Consider the following 16,811-nt stretch of genomic DNA (forward strand, 5'->3'; position numbering starts at 1 on the left):
CACCAAGATTTATGTTCATTTATATTTTCATTCACATTTAAAATAAATACTAGGGCAAAGCCTGCTAACTAACCCCTAATATCTATTCTACCCTTTTTTAGTAATACAAATCTTGATTTTCAGCTGTAACACAACTGCCCAGAAAAAGATTCATTTTCTAGCCTCCCTAGCTAGAGGTTGGTGTGGCTATTTTTGTCCCTTCCTTCTTGTTGACTAGAATAGAGGCAATGTTGGGCCATGAAGTGTAAGTCTAGGCTGAGAATGGCAGAATAGCAAAATATGAGGCTGGATCCCTGATGACTGTGACACTACCATATTAGCACTGGACCTTCAATATTTTTAAAGACAGAAATAAATTTATCTTTTAATCTAAGCTGATGTGAGGCTTTCTATTGCCCACAGAAAATTCTATTTCAACTAAAATTCCATTAACCAGAGACTCATTTTATATACAAGATTTTTTAAATTTAACAATTGTGATAGGGTCAACATACACATTTTTAAAAAAGGTAGTTAGGTCAATGTAATTTGTTCTTAGCCATTAGCTAAAGTCAGCCACACTGAAGGAAGGGTAGCTACGTACAGGGGAGGTAGGAAATTCCAGAACATAAACTGTTTTGCAGGGGAAAACACAGGCCTAACTAAGTCATCATTAAAAAGGTTAAAGCAGATTGAAGGTATTCTGGAGAGGAAGCAGATACACTGAGGATGACTCCCATTTGTTCCTGAGGCCGAGCTTGTATTCTCTGTTGGCTTTGGCAAAATATCTTTATGTCTTTATAATTTTATCCTTTTTGTTTAAGCAAGAAAATTCAAATACATGTCTTGTTTCTATTACTCATAACTAAAACAATACTAATCAATAGAACAGCTAATATATATAGGAGTACATTATTAATTCAGTAGTACTAAAGAACAGTATATGCCAATACGTAAAAAGTTTACAGGTAACATAAGATTACCTTTTGTATTTTCTAGCCATCATTGAATATTCTTGACATTTTATTTAAAATTTTCTTTTAAAAACGGTGTGTTTATTATTTTACTAAATTACATTTTTATTCTCATTCTTTTTATGATTTTCCTTGAAATGTCTGACATTTTCAATTTACATATAATAGGAAATTAATACACTCTATGTTTACTGTTTTTCAGCAGGAATGGCCCTTAGACACCATTCTGCAGTTTCACACAGACAGAAACCGAGGTAAAGAACTTTCTAGAAGGAAGTCATTGTGGTTTGAATTTGCTGCTGGGAGTAATAGCTTTGTGGTTTGACTTTGCTGCTGGGAGCAATCAGTAAGAGTGCTGTGAGTTACTTTGATTTGAGTTTACCCTGGGCTTTCCACAGTTTTTATAGTATATTCAAGTTCAAAAACATGCAAGCAAAAACCTTCAGTCTTGCTTATAACTTCCTAGAAAGAAGCAATAATATGAGTGAAGGCTTCAGTTATTTAGGTGGGGCTTAAGATACAGATAGGGTTTCCATTTTCAGAGAGGAAGCAAGTAGATAGTAGTACTGCTGTCAATCACTGGAGCTCTGCCAATCAAGATCTTTGAGGGAGCCCTTCTCCACTTGATCAGGCTCATTTCATCATGGAATATAATGTGGAGCTCTTTTCTATGCAATCATAAAAGTGTAAGTTTAATTTATTTTAATTTTGTATTATCATTGATAATTGGCTGTTTATATTATGATTTTTATGGGACTAGGTCATGCAGTATTTAATAACATACTTTAGCAGATGTATCTGGGAACAATTTCATTTATGTTCCTAAATTTTTCCTAATAACTTAAATTGCATATCTTATTAAGTGCATGAACTTCATCTAGTAGCTTGCATATTAATTAACTTATATTCATAGTCAGTAAAAGATGGTCAGCCATCATTGGAACTAACTTATTTTACTGGATGGTTGCATGTTTAATGTCAGTTTACTTATCTAAACATTGATCTTTCACCTTAAGCTGTTTTTTAAAATGTTGTGGTTTATTTTATGAACATAGAAATCAATGGTCTGAATTGTAGAGTTCATGTGGATTTATGATACTGAGGAGCCCTCTTCTCCATAGCTGCCTGTGGGGCAGTCTGAATTTTATTATGCAAGATAAGTATACATTTATTATTACTTTTTAAAAATTCTAGTCTTGGTGCTTTTTCATGAATTTTCTTAAAAATAAATTTCAGGTGATAGGTAGAGAAATCAATCAGCTGGCTTAGAAGTTGTCATTTTATGATAATGAATAGTTTTCCACCTCTGCAGTCAGTTGTCATTGAGTGCAGTTCAGCGTTTTGATATACAAATAATTGTCATGTAATTTTTCAATTATTCAACTATAATTTCAGCCTTTTTTCCCCAAAAGGTTTAATTAAATTATTTTCTTCTTTTTGATTTACAAATAATAAAAACAATTGGCCCAGATGCTGATCTTTTTAGGCATTAAAAACTCTTCAATAATTTTAACAGAAACGTTTTGATGTAAAACACATTTTTCTGCATCCTTAAATAGAATATTGCATGCTAAACATAATAAGACCCTTTCATGTTAAAATGTCAATTATTTTACTAAGCTTTGATACTGCAAAGTCTTCAGGAACTCCTGAGATATACAGGCGCATTCCTGTGATGAGTAAGTCCTATACTACTTTCCAACTGCATTCTTGGCTTCCATTTATCATTTTTAAATCACTGTCAGCATACCACTGATGATAATCTACTGCCTTATCTCATACATAATTGTGTAGTTAGTGATTTCCTTTTTTTTTTTTGGTTTGGCAATAGTCCACATTTTTTCAAATGAAATCTTAAATGAACTCAAATAGATAAAATGAATGAGCATGGATTTGCACAGTAGAAATGGAAAAGGGGGTCCAGAGCCTTCCTGCCAAGCCTCCATACCTGGTCTCCAGTGCAGAACATTAAGCCACCTGATGGAACCCCAGGCCGCCAACGGAGTTTGATAACACTGGTCAAACCTAAGAGTGACTTCCTCTGAGGGTAAATTTTAAGAAAATGTTATCTTGTATATATATCATATACAGAGGACAACAAAAACAGATACGTGATCTCATTACTCACCTCTACTAGCATAACAAACAAAAAGAAAAGTACATGTATAAGGTTTGAAAGTCAAACAATATAGGAAGTTAAAACATGAAAAGAAATGCCTTCCTCAATGTTTTACATACCTCCATCCTACCTTGGGGGATAGGCACAGATCTATGCTCCAAGGTATGTAGGTATGTTCCTATCCTCCATATATGTTCTACACACCTCCATCCTACCTTTCTTCTCAGATGTAACTATTACTTGTGATTCCTTTGGAAATGTATACGACAGTGTGTCTGTGTGCATAGGCGTATATATTTGGATAACATTTTTTATGCCCACAGAAATGAGTATCATTTTTATACACACAGAATAACATTTTTTATAGAGAGAGTAACTTTTTTTTTTTGAAATGTAGTCTCACTCTGTCGCCCAGGCTGGAGTGCAGTGGCACTATCTAGACTCACTGCAACCCCTGCCTCCAAGGTTCAAGTGATTCTCCTGCCTCAGCCTCCTGAATAGCTGGGATTACAGGCACGTGCCACCATACCTGGCTAATTTTTGCTTTTTTTTTTTTTTTTGAGACGGAGTTTCGCTCTTGTTGCCCAGGCTGGAGTGTAATGGCGCGATCTCGGCTCACCGTAACCTCCGCCTCCTGGGTTTAGGCAATTCTCCTGCCTCAGCCTCCTGAGTAGCTGGGATTACAGGCGTGCGCCACCATGCCCAGCTAATTTTTTTGTATTTTTAGTAGAGACGGGGTTTCACCACGTTGGCCAGGATGGTCTCCATCTCTTGACCTCGTGATCCACCCGCCTTGGCCTCCCAAAGTGCTGGGATTACAGGCTTGAGCCACCGCGCCCGGCCTCATTTTTGTATTTTTAATAGAATCGGAGTTTCACCATTTTGGTCAAGCTGGTCTCGAACTTCTAACCTCAGGATCCACCCACCTCGGCCTCTCAAAGTGCTGGGATTACAAGCATGAGCTACCACACCTGGCCTATGAATAACATTTTTTATACACACATACTATATTCTGTTACACACATTATTTTTTTACTTAATAATGTATCAGTAGCCTATTATTAGTATTTTTGTTATTAGGTGACAGTGTTTCACTCTAACATACAGGCTGGAGTGGTGATGTATCACAGATCACTGCAACTTCTACCTCCCAGACTCATGTGATCCTCTCACCTCAGTCTCCCAAGTAACTGGGAATACAGGCATGAGCCACGATGCCCAGCTAATGATTTTATTTTAATTTTTTGTAGAGACGGGGTCTCACTATATTGCCCAAGCTGGTCTCTAACTCCTGGGCTTAAGCAATCCTCTCACCTCCATTTCCCAAACTGCTGTTATTACAGGCATGAGCCAACTGCGCCTGGCCAGCAGTCTATTATTATTATTATTGTTTTAAGAGATGGGATCTCAATCTCTGGGCTCAAGCAATTCTCCAGCCTCAGTATGTCAAGTAGCTGGGACTACAGATGGCTAGTCTTTTTTTAGCATTAATTTTTCAGTTGGGTTGCACCAGGTGTCTTATCCAAAATACCAAGTGTCTTATCCAAACTAACTTCCAGATCAGCAAAAGGTTACTGTGGATATGACTGTGTCTCTAATGTCTATATCTGAGCATAATGAGGCATTTTCCAAGAAAAACATGGTGCTAAAATGCTCAGCCTTTCCCATAAACATCATTTACTCTACAATGTATCTACAATGAAACATTACCTTCAAAATAATATAAAAATAGCTATTCACATAGCTATCACATACTTTGCTATGAGAAAACTTAATCACCATATAAACAGTGCATCTATGGAAAAACATATTTAGAGTTCCAACTTGGAACCAGAAATACCTGTCTCTAGAAGTAGTATGACACAGTGAGAAAAGTATGGGTTTTACACACAATGAACCTGAATTGTAATCCTGGCAGTGTCACTACTTGCTCCATCATTTTGAGTAAATTACTTATCCAAGGTTCAGTTTCTCATATGTAGAACAGAGATAATGGTATAGATAGTACATATATATGTGTGTGTGTGTATGTGTGTATCTTCAGTTGCTCTATGGATCAAATGAGGTAACAAAATATTGCCTGGCATGCATACAATAGGCATTATTAAATTTCTTTCTTTCTTTCTTTTTTTTTTTTTTTTTTTTGAGATGGAGTTTCGCTCTTGTTGCCCAGACTGGAGTGCAATGGTGTGATTTTGTCTCACTGCAATCTCTACCTCCCAGGTTCAAGCAAATCCTCAGTCTCCCGAGTACCTAGGATTATAGGCATGTGCCACCATGCCCAGCTAATTTTGTATTTTTAGTAGAAACAGGGTTTCTCCATGTTGGTCAGGCTGGTCTCCATTTCCCGACTTCAGGTGATCCACCTGCCTCAGCCTCCTAAAGTGCTGGGATTACAGGCATGAGTCACTGTGCCTGGCCTGTTTCCTTTCCTCTACAGAGAAATTAGGAATTCTTAATTAGCTTCAAACTCCTGATGGAATAAAGAGGGATGGGGAGTAGGGAGTAGGCAATAAGGGACCAGAGATTCAGAGAAACAAGTGATAGGTTTAGGAATTTTTTATGGTCAGAATGGATAAGGGATCTAAAGTTTATTGATTCCGGCTAGTGTCCCAGTCACTGTCTTTATTTTGGCTCTTACGAATGGATATTGGAATTGGCCATCTCCTTTTGCCTTATAGTTCTACCATCTGCTTCTTTCATTTAGTGTTTTCCCCTTTCTTTAGCCAACAGCAAGACAGAATTTAGTCCTAGTTTCTCTCCTTGAAGTCACTGGGCTTAAAAAAAAAAAGTGATATAAAAACAAACACTTGGAGACTGACTTACGCAATGGCAGAACAAGGAACTCAGTGAGCAAACTTTCCCTTTCAAACAACAAAAATACAGGCAAACAAATAAAATGAACTATTTCAGAAGTCTGCCATTTAACAACGGCCACAGAATGAAGTGAAAAATTGTCTATTCACGAGAAACTACTGAACTTCGATGTCCTTGAGAAAAACAGAAGCCCAGGCACCTGAGTACAGTATGGTTCCAACATCATACAATTAATGAAAATGCCAGGTTCCAATAGTTTCTCTACAGGCAGGAGGTGGGGGACTTGTAATCTTTCCTTTATCCTTCTGATCAAATTAATCTTATTTTTAACATTACTACCTAAGACAATTAAATAACGGAATATAGTGGTAACAACACACTCATTAACTAGATGTGAAAAGTTATTACCCCCCAAAAAATTTGCTAAGGCTAGCACACAGAAGATAGCATATTATATACAATGGAATTGTTTAATAGCTTTAGGTTTTGTTCCAAAGGTGTTTTACCTTTCCATGTAGTTATCACATATTAAAATTTCTAAAAAAGAGTGACAAGCCAAAAATTACACCTTGACATAAATCAAAGTGACAATATTGAAATTCTTCAACATAACATTTCTCTGCACTGAGTCTTGATCTTTCAAGTTCATTTGTCAAATGATGATTTAGATTTCTTCCTCTGTACTAGTATAAATCTGTTTCTCATGCCTAGCTGCTTTAGAGTATTCTTTTCTTCTCTTTTTTGTCTTTTTTCTTTCCAACTTGTATTACAGGTTCAGGAAGTAAATGTGGAGGTTTGTTACATGAGTAAATTGCATGTCATGAGGGATTGTTGTAAAGACTATTTCATCACCTAAGTAATAAACACAGTACCCAACAGGCATATTTTTGATCCTCACCCTCCTCCCACCTTTCACCTACAAGTAGGCCCCAGAGTCTATTAGCTCCCTTGTGTCCATGTGTACCTAATGTTTAGTTCCTACTTATAAGTGAGAACATGCAGTATTTGGTTTTCTGCTCCTGTGTTGATTTGTTCAGAATAACAGTCTCCAGCTCCATCTATATGCTGCAAAGAACATGATTTTGTTCTTTTTTATGGCTGTATAGTATTCCATGGTGCATATGTACCACATTTTCATTATTCAGTCCACTGTTGATGAGCAATGTAGGTTAATACAGTATGTTTTCTATTGTGAATAGTGCTGTGATGAACACATGCATGCATGTGCCTTTACTGCAGAACAAGTTATATTCCTTTGGGTATATACCCAATAATGGAATTGCAGGATGGAATGGTAGATCTGTTTTAAGTTCTCTGAGAAATCTCCAAACTGTTTTCCATAGTGGCTGAAGTAATTTACATTCCCACCAGCAGTGTGTAAGTATTCCCTTTTCTCTGCAACCTCAACAGCAACTGTTATTTTTTGACTTTTTAATGACAGCCATTCTGCCTGCTGTGAAATAGTATCTCATTGTGGTTTTGATGTGCATCTCATTGATTACTGATGTTGAGCAATTTTTCTCATATGCTCAATGGCCACATGCATGTATTCTTTCAAGAAGTGTGTTTTCATGTTCTTTGCTCATTTTTTAATGGGGTTGGTTGGTTGTTTCTTGCTTGTTAACTTGTTTAAGTTCCTTATGGATTCTGGATCTTAGACCTTTTGCGGATACAGAGTTGGAAAATATTTTCTCCAATTCTGTACACTGTCTGTTTACTCTGGCAACAGTTTTTTATTTTTTATTTTTTCTTGTTTTTGCTGTGCAGAAGCTCTTTAGTTTAATCAGGTCTCATTTATCAATTTTCATTTTTTTCACAATTGCTATTGGAGTTTTTGTCATGAAATCTTCATCAGGGTCAATATCACATAATTGTATTTCTGAGGCTTTCTTCTAGGGTTTTTACAGTTTTAGGTTTTGCATTTAAGTCTTCAGTGCATCTCGAGTTAATTTTTGTATATGGCCAAAGGAAGGGGTCCAGTTTCAATCTTCTGTACATGGCTATCCAGTTAACCTAGCACAATTAGTTGAATAGTGAATCCTTTCCCCATTGCTTATTTTTGTCAGCTTTCTCAGAGATCAGATGGTTGTAATTGTGTGGATTTGTTTCTGAGTTCTGTAAACTATTCTACTGGTCTATGTATCTGTCTTTTTACCAGCACCATGCTGTTTTGATTACTGTACCTTCTAGTATAAAGTCAGATAGTGTGATGCCTCAAGCTTTGTTCTTTTTGCTTAGGATTGCATTAGCTATTCAGGCTATTTGTTGTTGTTGTTGTTACATATGAATTTTGGGATAGTTTTTTTTTCTAATTTTGTGAAAAATGTCTTTGGTAATTTTGATAGAAATAGCACCGAATCTGTAAATTGCCCCAGCCAATAAGATGATTTAATATTGATTTTTCCTATGTATGATCATATAATGTTTTTCCACTTGTTTGTGTCATCTCTGATTTCTTTCAACGGTGTTTGTAATTCTCATTGTGGAGATCTTTCTCCTTTCTGGCTAGCTGTATTCCTAGGGTGTGTCTTTGTGTGTGCATATGTTATTGTGAATAGGATTGTGTTCATAATTTGGATTTCAGCTTGGATGTTGTTATGTAGTCTTGCAGGTTACTCATTTTTGTACATTGATTTTGTATCCTAAAACCTTGCTGAAGTTGTTTATTGGATCTAGGAGCTTTGGGGCAGAATCTATGGGGGTTTCTCATTATAAAATCATATCATTTAGAAAAAATGAGTTTGACTTCTCTTCTCATTTGGATTGTTTTTATTTCTTTCTCTTGTGTGAATGGTCTAGCTAGGACTTCCAGTAGTATGTTGAATAGGAGTGATGACAGTGAGCATCCTTGTCTTGTTCTGGTCCTCAAGGGGAATGTTTCCAACTTTTGCCCATTCAGTACGATGTTAACTGTAGGACTGTCATAAATGACTCTTATTATTTTGAGGTATGTTCCTTTAATACCTAGTTTCTTAAGGGTTTTTGACATAAAGACATGTTGAATTTTATTGATAGCCTTTTCGGCAACTATTCAGAAAAACATGAAGTTTTTATTTTTGAGATAGAGTCTCACTCTGTCATGCAGGCTGGAGTACACTGGCATGATCTTGGGTAATTGCAACCTCCGCCTCCTGTGTTCAAGCAATTCTCCTGCCTCAGCCTCCCAAGTAGCTGGGACTACAGATGCCCACCAGCATGCCTAGCTAATTTTTATATTTTTAGTAAAGACAGGGTTTCACCATTTTGGCCAAGCTGGTCTTGAACTCCTGAACTCAGGTGATCCACCTGCCTCAGCCTCCCAAAGTGCTATGATCACAGGTGTGAGCCACTGCGCCTGGCCATAAACATGTAGTTTTTTTCTTTAGTTCTGTTTATGTGAAGAATCACATTTATTGATTTACATATTTTGAACCAATCTTATATCCCAGGAATGAAACCTGCTTGATCATGGTGGATTAGCATTTTGATGTGCTGCTGGGTTCAGTTTTAAGTTTTTTATTAAGGATTTTTGCATCACATTCATCAGGGATATTGGCCTGAAGTTTTCCTTTTTTGTTGTGTCTTTGCCGGGTTTTGGTATCAGAAGGATGCTGGTCTCATAGAATGAGTTAGAGAGGAGTCCCTCATTTTAATTTTTTGGAAAGTTTCAGTAGGATTGGTTATCAGTTCTTCTTTATATGTCTGGTAGAATTCAACTGTGAATCTGTTTAGTCCAGGGCCTGTTCTATTTGGTAGACTTCTTATCATTAATTCAATTTCAGACCTTGTTATTGGTCTGTTCAGGGTTTCGATTTCTTTCTGGTTAAGTCTTGGGAGGTTGTGTGTCCAGAAATTTAGTCATATCTTGTAGGTTTTCCAGTTTCTGTGCATAGAGCAATTTGTAATCATCTCTGAAAGTTTTTCCTATTTCTGTGGGGTTGGTGGTAATTCTCCTTTGTCATTTCTGATTATATTTATTTGAATCTTCTTTGTTCTTTATTAGCCTAACTAGTAGACTGTCAATCTTATTTATTCTTTCAAAAAACCAACTTTTGGGTTCATTGATCTTTTGTACTATTTTTCAAGCCTCAATATCATAGAATTCAGTTCTGATTTTGGTTATTTGTCATCTTCTGCTGGCTTTGGGTTGGTTTGCTCTTGATTCCCTAGTTCCTCTAGGTACGGTATTAGGTTGTTAATTTGAGATCTTTCTAACTTTTTAATGTGAGCACTTGGTGTTATATGTTTTCCTCTTAAAACTGCTTTAGCTGTGTCCCAGAGATTCTGGCATCTTATATTTTTGTTTTCACTTGTTTCAAAGAATTTCTTGATTTCTGCCTATTTGTTTACCCAAAAGTCATTAAGGAGCAGGCTAATTTCCAAAGTGGTTTTGAGATATGGTCTTAATATTGATTTCTGTTTTTTATTGTGCTGTGGTCTGAAGTATGGTTAGTATGATTTCAGTTGTATTGAATTTGTTGAGAATTGTGTTATGACTGAGCATGTGGTTGATTTTGGAGTATGTGCCATCTGCAGATGAAAATAATGTATATTCTGTTGTTGCTTTGAGTGTTCTGTAGATGTCTGTTAGGTCCATTAGTCAAGTGTTGAGTTTAGGTTCTGAGTATCTTCATTAGTTTTCTGCCTTGATGATTTGTCTAATACTGTCAGTGGGGTGTTGAAGGTTCCAATTATTATTGTGTAGCTATCTAAGTCTCTTTGTAGGTCACTAAGAACTTGTTTTACGAATCTGGGTGCTCCAGTGTTGCGTGCATATTATTTAGGATAGCTAAGTCTTCTTATTGAATTGAACCCCTTACCCATTATATAATGCCTTTGTCTTTTTTGATCTTTGCTGGCTTAAGGTCTGTTTTATCTGACATTAGAATAGCAATCCCTGATCTTTTTTGTTTTCCATTTGCTTGGTAGATTTTTCTCTATCCCTTTACTTTGAGCCTATGAGTGTCAATGCATGTGAGATGGGTCTCTTGAAGACAGCATACAGTTGAGTCTTCTTTATCCAATCTGCCATTCCATCCTTTTTAAGTGGGACACACAATGGCAGGCTGGATGATTCACATTCAAGGTTAATATTGTCAGATGTAGATTTGATTCTATCATTGTGTTGTTAGCTAACTTTTATATAGACTTGATTGTGTAGATGCTTTATAGTGTCCATGGTTGACATGGTTTGACTCTGTGTCCCACCCAAATCTTTTGTCAAATTGTAACTCCCAGTGTAGGTGGAGGGGCCTGGCGGGATGTGCTTGAATCATGGGGCGGATTTTATCCTTGCTGTTCTTATGATATTGAGTTCTCATGAGATCTGGTTGTTTGATTGTGTGTAGCACTTCCCCCTTTTCTCTCTTTTCCTTCTGTTCCTACTATGTTAAGTCCTGCTGGTTTTCCCTTTGCCTTCTGCCATGATTTTAAGTTTCCTGAGGCCTCCCCAGCCATGCCTCCTCCACAGCCTGCAGAACTGTGGGTCAATTTAACCTCTTTTTAAAATAAATTACCCAGTCTTGGGTTGTTCTTTACAGCAGTGTGAGAACAGACTAATACAATGCTCTATGTATTTAACTGTGCTTTTGTGGTGGCCAATAATGATCTCTGGTTTCTATGTTTAGCACTCCCTTAAGGACCTCCTGTAAGGCAAGTCTGGTGGTAACAAATTCCCTTAGCATTTGCTTTTCTGAAAAGAAATGTATTTCTTCTTACTTTATGAAGTTTAGTTTGGCTGACTATGAATATTCTTGGTTGGAATTTCTTTTCTTTAAGAATGCTGAATATAGCCTCCCAATCTCTAGGGTTTCTGTTGAAAGGTCTGTGGTTAGCCTGGTGGAGTTCATTATAGGTGACCAGCCCTTTCTCTCAGCTGCCTTTAATATCTGTTCTTTCACATTGATCTGAAAGAATCTGATGACTGTATGACTTGGGAATGGTCATCTTACATAGAATCTCACAGGGATTCTCCGAATTTCCTGTATTTGAATGTTGACCTCTCTAGTAAGGATGGGGAAATTTTCATAGACGATATCCTTGAATATGTTTTGCAAGTTGCATGCCCTTTCTCCATCTCTTTCAGGGATGCCAGTGAGTAGTAGGTTTGGTTTCTTTACATAATCTCATTATTTCTCAGGGGTTTTATGCATTCATTCTTTTTTTTTTCTTTATTTTTGACTGACTGAGTTGTTTAGAAGAACCGGCCTCTGAGCTCTGAGATTCTTTCCTCAGCTTGTTCTATTCTGTTGTTAATACTTCCGATTGTATTTTGAAATTCTTGTAGAGAGTTTTTCAGCTCTATCAGATAATTTTGGTTCTTTCCTAAAATGATTGTTTCATTTTTCAGCTCTTATATTATTTTACTGGATTTCTTGGATTACATTTCAACTTTCTCCTGAAGCTTGAAGATTTCTATGGCTATTCTGATTCTGAATTCTTCGTCTGTCATTTTAGCCATTTCAGTTTGGTTAAGCATCATTGCTGGGGAGTCAGTGATTGTTTTGAGGTAAGAAGACACTGGGTTTTTGAGTTGCCAGAGTTCTTGCACTGGCTCTTTCTGATCTGTGTGGGCTGATGTTCCTTTAATCTTTAAAGTTGCTGTCCTTTGGATGCTGTTTTTTACTTTTACATTATTTGATGCCATTGAAGGTTTGACTATGGTGTAAGTTGTGTTCAAATGACTGGCTTTGTTTTTGGATGATTTCAGGGGGCTAAGGCTCACTCAGCACTCATGGGCTGCATGCTCTAACCCTGAGGGCCTGGTACCAGATCTGCAGCTTTGTTATCTGGGCCCTCAAGGTTGAGCACTTGCTGTGCTTGAGGAGCTGAGATGCTCCCACGCTGCTGGTAAGATCACTCTGATGTGGGGTACTGGCAAAAACATTTCATTGGGATGGTGGCAGTGGGGACTGTGGACATGCACTTACCTGCACTGGTGGCCACAATGAGCTGGGGTGTCCATGCACCAGCAGGGACAGGGCAGCAGTGCCTACAAAGTGGCAGGGACAGTGTATGCGTATGTTTACATCAGCAATGGGGGGGGTGGCAGGGTGCACATGCGCACTGGAAGAGACAGGGTAGGGTCAGGGTGGTGGTTGCAAGGTCTGTGAACAAGCACATTGGTGACAACATGGTGGTGAGGTCCGTGTGCACATGCATGCCATCAAAGTGGTGTGGGAAACTGTGGGTGAGTATGCATTAGCAGGGGCCTGTCTCCAATATTTACAGAGAATCCTTTCTTTAAAGCATGAATCTTACAATTATAATACCTTTCTTCCTCTCATTTCAAAATACCATTTTAAAAACAATAATAATCGAAGCTATCCGATCCATACTGTACTGTAAACTTAGGTGCTCACAAACATAAATGCAGTGTTGCAGTGTAATAGAATTTCTTGGATATTACTTTTAAATCATCAAAAACAGCCAACAATGACTTTTCTTAATTTAAATTAAATTACAAGGAGAGAAAAGAGCAAATATTAACACATGTTTTACTATGAATAAAATCCTACCTTAGGGGAAGTAGAGAGATCTTTTCCTGCAGAAACTGTGTTTTCATTTACTCCTGTTTTTGGTGAGAGGACTGGTGGAGCCGGGGCCCTTCTTTTCACTCTCCTTTCAGTTTCCAGTTCTTGAACAGGATTTACCAAATTATTTGGAGGAGGAGTTGATTTAGGTTCATAAAAAGGATTTGATCTAAGTGAAAGAAGAATTATTGTTAGATATCTCTCAAAAAATATTTCATTTACAAATAAAATAATAAAACATGCACTGAAAACTTCAATTTCTTTTTTCAAATAAAACTCAAACCAGTGATAACCCAGAATTTGAAAATAATGACTATTAAATCTTTTGGTCCATTTCTATCCAAATTTTTTTTTAAATTTTTGTTTTATTAAAAATATTTAATACAAGCTCACATTTGGCCCCAATTATTACATATAGAATCTTAGAAAAATATTAAATATTAAAAACAGTAAATCCTGTATATTTTCCACATCCAAGGAAAAGGAAATAAGATGTAAAAATGTTGATTTGATTTCTTTTTTATGCTCAAGCCCTGTGACATTTTCTTGCATTTCATCTTTTCTTCTATGTTAAATTCTCCTCTTGTTATGGAACATCTTTTAGTGGTTCATTCAGCAAGGTTCTGTTTATAGTGAATTCTCCCAGGCTTTGAAAATGTCTTTATTTCAGTCTTACATTTAAGTGATAGTTTAGCTGGGTAGACATTTCTAGTTGTGAGTTATTCTATCTCAAGGTTTTGAAGATATTAGTCCACTGTCAGCCTAATGTTGTTCCTTTTTAAGTCATCTTTTATCTATAGTTGTTAAGATCTTCTCTTTATTTCTGGTTTGAGCAAATTTGACACCTATAACATGTCTAGGTGTGGATTTCTTTTGAATTATTCTGTTTCAGATTCCTTGTATTTTCTGAGTCTGAAGAGTTGAGTGTTTTATCAGTTCTGAAAAATTAATCTGCCTTTGTCTCTTTGATAGACTCTTCTGAATTTTCTCTATTCTCCTAGAAAAATCTTATTAGATATATGTTAAACAACTACTTGTCAGGTTTCCTAACCTCTCCTTTATATTTTTATAAATCTTTATTCTTCTTGTGCTACATTCTAGATAACTCTCTCACATCTCTGATCTAGTTCATTTTTTTCTCTTTGTCTATGTCTAATATTCAATTCTCCAGGAAATTTTAAAGATATATGTATTTCTTCATATATCTGTGTATGTGGTATCTCAGTTACAGAAATTTGAGCTATTAATCATTTAAACATACTTATTTTATAGTCTCTATCTGACAAATCAGTTATTTGAAGTTGTTGAATGTATAATCCTACCATTTCTTTTGTCTCCTGACTCTCTCTTAGTAAACTGTTTCCTTGTGTGTTTTATAATTCTATCTTGTGAGTTCAGGGCTTCATCTGAGGAATTCCTGTGTAGTTTAAGCTAAGAGTGCCTCTGTTCAGAGTGTTTAACACTTGCACTTGCCAAGTTCTTTAAGACTAAGAAAATCAGTATCTCCACACACTTGTAATTCAACTCTGAGACAACAGCGTGCTGGCACCACTACTGGTTAGGCACTATATCAGAACAAGGACAATAAGCCTCTACTTATAAAGGTTTTGAATGGTCCTTTTCCCTTCTAGTTCACAGATCCCTAACTTCAATTCAATTCCCTACTTTTCAAGAATGAACAAGAAATGTTTCCATTTAGGTGAAATGTCCAGAATAGTCAAATTCACAGAAACAGAAAGTAGATTAGTGATAGCCAGAGAATGAAGGGGAATTGGGACTAAATGCTAATAGGTAGGAGGTTTCTTTTTGTGGTAATGAAAACTTTCTGGTATTAAACAGTGGTGATGGTAGTGCTAGGTATGGTGGCTCAGGCTAGTAATCCAGCACTTTGGGAGGCCAAGGTGGGTGGATCACCTGAGGTCGGGAGTTCAAGACCAGCCTGACCAACAAGGAGAGACCTCATCTCTACTAAAAATACAAAATCAGCTAGGCATGGTGGCACATGCCTGTAATCCCAGCTACTTGGGAAGCTGAGGCAGAAGAATTGCTTGAACCTGGGAGGCAGAGGTTGCGGGGAGCCGAGATCACACCATTGTACTCCAGCCTGGGCAACAAGAGTGAAACTTTGTCTCAAAAAAAAAAAAAAAAAGATAGTGGTGATGGTAGTATAACATAGTGAACATACTAAAATTCATTGACATGTACATTTTAAAATGTGTAATTTCATGTTATGTGAAGCATATATCAATTTTTAAGTGCTATAAAAAATAAACAGGACTAGTGCCTCTACAGAGATAGTATTGTGCAAACAACACTTTCTCTACAATGACAAGTTACATACTTCTGATTAACATATTTTAAATATAAATAAATACAAGTAAAGAAAAAGTATTTACAGAATTATGACTATTTTCACACTCTGTTGATCATCTATGATTTGAAAAATCTATTTCAGAACTTTATGCATCACTCTGAAAAAACAATTATTTTTATCTTTGTATTGTGTATTTGAGTAATAAATTAGTTACATCATTAACCTATTATAAATTGAAAATTTATTGGTTATATTAAGGAAGAGAAAATAGGACAGAATAATTTTAAATGACATTATTTATTGTTTAGAAAACAATTCACTAAGAAAAATAAATTATAGAGAGAAAAACCAAAGTTGGTTCAGAATTAATTTAAACATACTGGAAAACTAATACAAAAATGAAGCTAAGGTATAGTCTCTTCCTCTCACCTTGATATCTACATTTCTTTGGAAAAACAAATTCTAAGTTATTAAAATGGGCATGTAGCTTTCCTGAATAAAATTCAATGAGGTATTTCCTTAGGAAACGGACACAAAACCATACCAGAAATGACTGCATCCTGAGCCTGAAAAGTCACTTCATAAAAGTTCTGAAATAATAATATTGCTTTATTAGTTTTCACTTTTACTACATAAACTAGAATAGTTGAATTATCCCCCAAATACAAGTAACTGAGAAACCCATGCAGTTGCTAAGAGTAAAGGACACGAGCTAAAAGGCAAGGAAGGGCAAATACTTTCTCTTTGTGCTTACGGATATGCTGGGGCACTAAAGGTAGTGCCACACATCAAAGGATTCAGTACTATTTATTTGTGATAGTTTAATGTCAGAGGATACAGGAAAAGTTTGGTAATGGCAGATGAGTCACACAGGCTTTTTCCTTGATGAAAGGTCATAAGTTTATTATTGAAGTAAGAACAAATTTTGCAAGATTTCTGCTACTGACATTGAACCTATAAACTTTTGTAGAGAAAATATGATAAATACCAAACAAGTAATTAATACAAACAGAGTTCTTCCTGGACTTGCACCTTAGCTTATGTACAATCTTTAGAATTTGTGTGTATATTTCTACAAAATAAAGCTAGAGTATTTA

The 16,811-nt window shown here is 36.3% G+C and overlaps 1 protein-coding gene across 15 annotated transcripts in view; it reads right to left on the reverse strand.

Annotated features, from left to right (window-relative positions):
* Positions 1 to 16,811, reverse strand: part of EHBP1 (EH domain binding protein 1) — a 560,843-nt gene that overhangs the window by 139,854 nt on the left and 404,178 nt on the right. For all 15 annotated transcript variants that reach the window (XM_074399272.1, XM_074399282.1, XM_074399294.1 and 12 more), the window contains one exon: positions 13,386 to 13,569. In XM_074399272.1, coding sequence (XP_074255373.1) covers positions 13,386 to 13,569 — 184 coding nt within the window. The remainder of the gene's footprint in view (positions 1 to 13,385; positions 13,570 to 16,811) is intronic.

The sequence above is a fragment of the Saimiri boliviensis genome, chromosome 1, assembly GCF_048565385.1.
Source record: "Saimiri boliviensis isolate mSaiBol1 chromosome 1, mSaiBol1.pri, whole genome shotgun sequence".
Lineage (NCBI taxonomy): Eukaryota > Metazoa > Chordata > Mammalia > Primates > Cebidae > Saimiri > Saimiri boliviensis.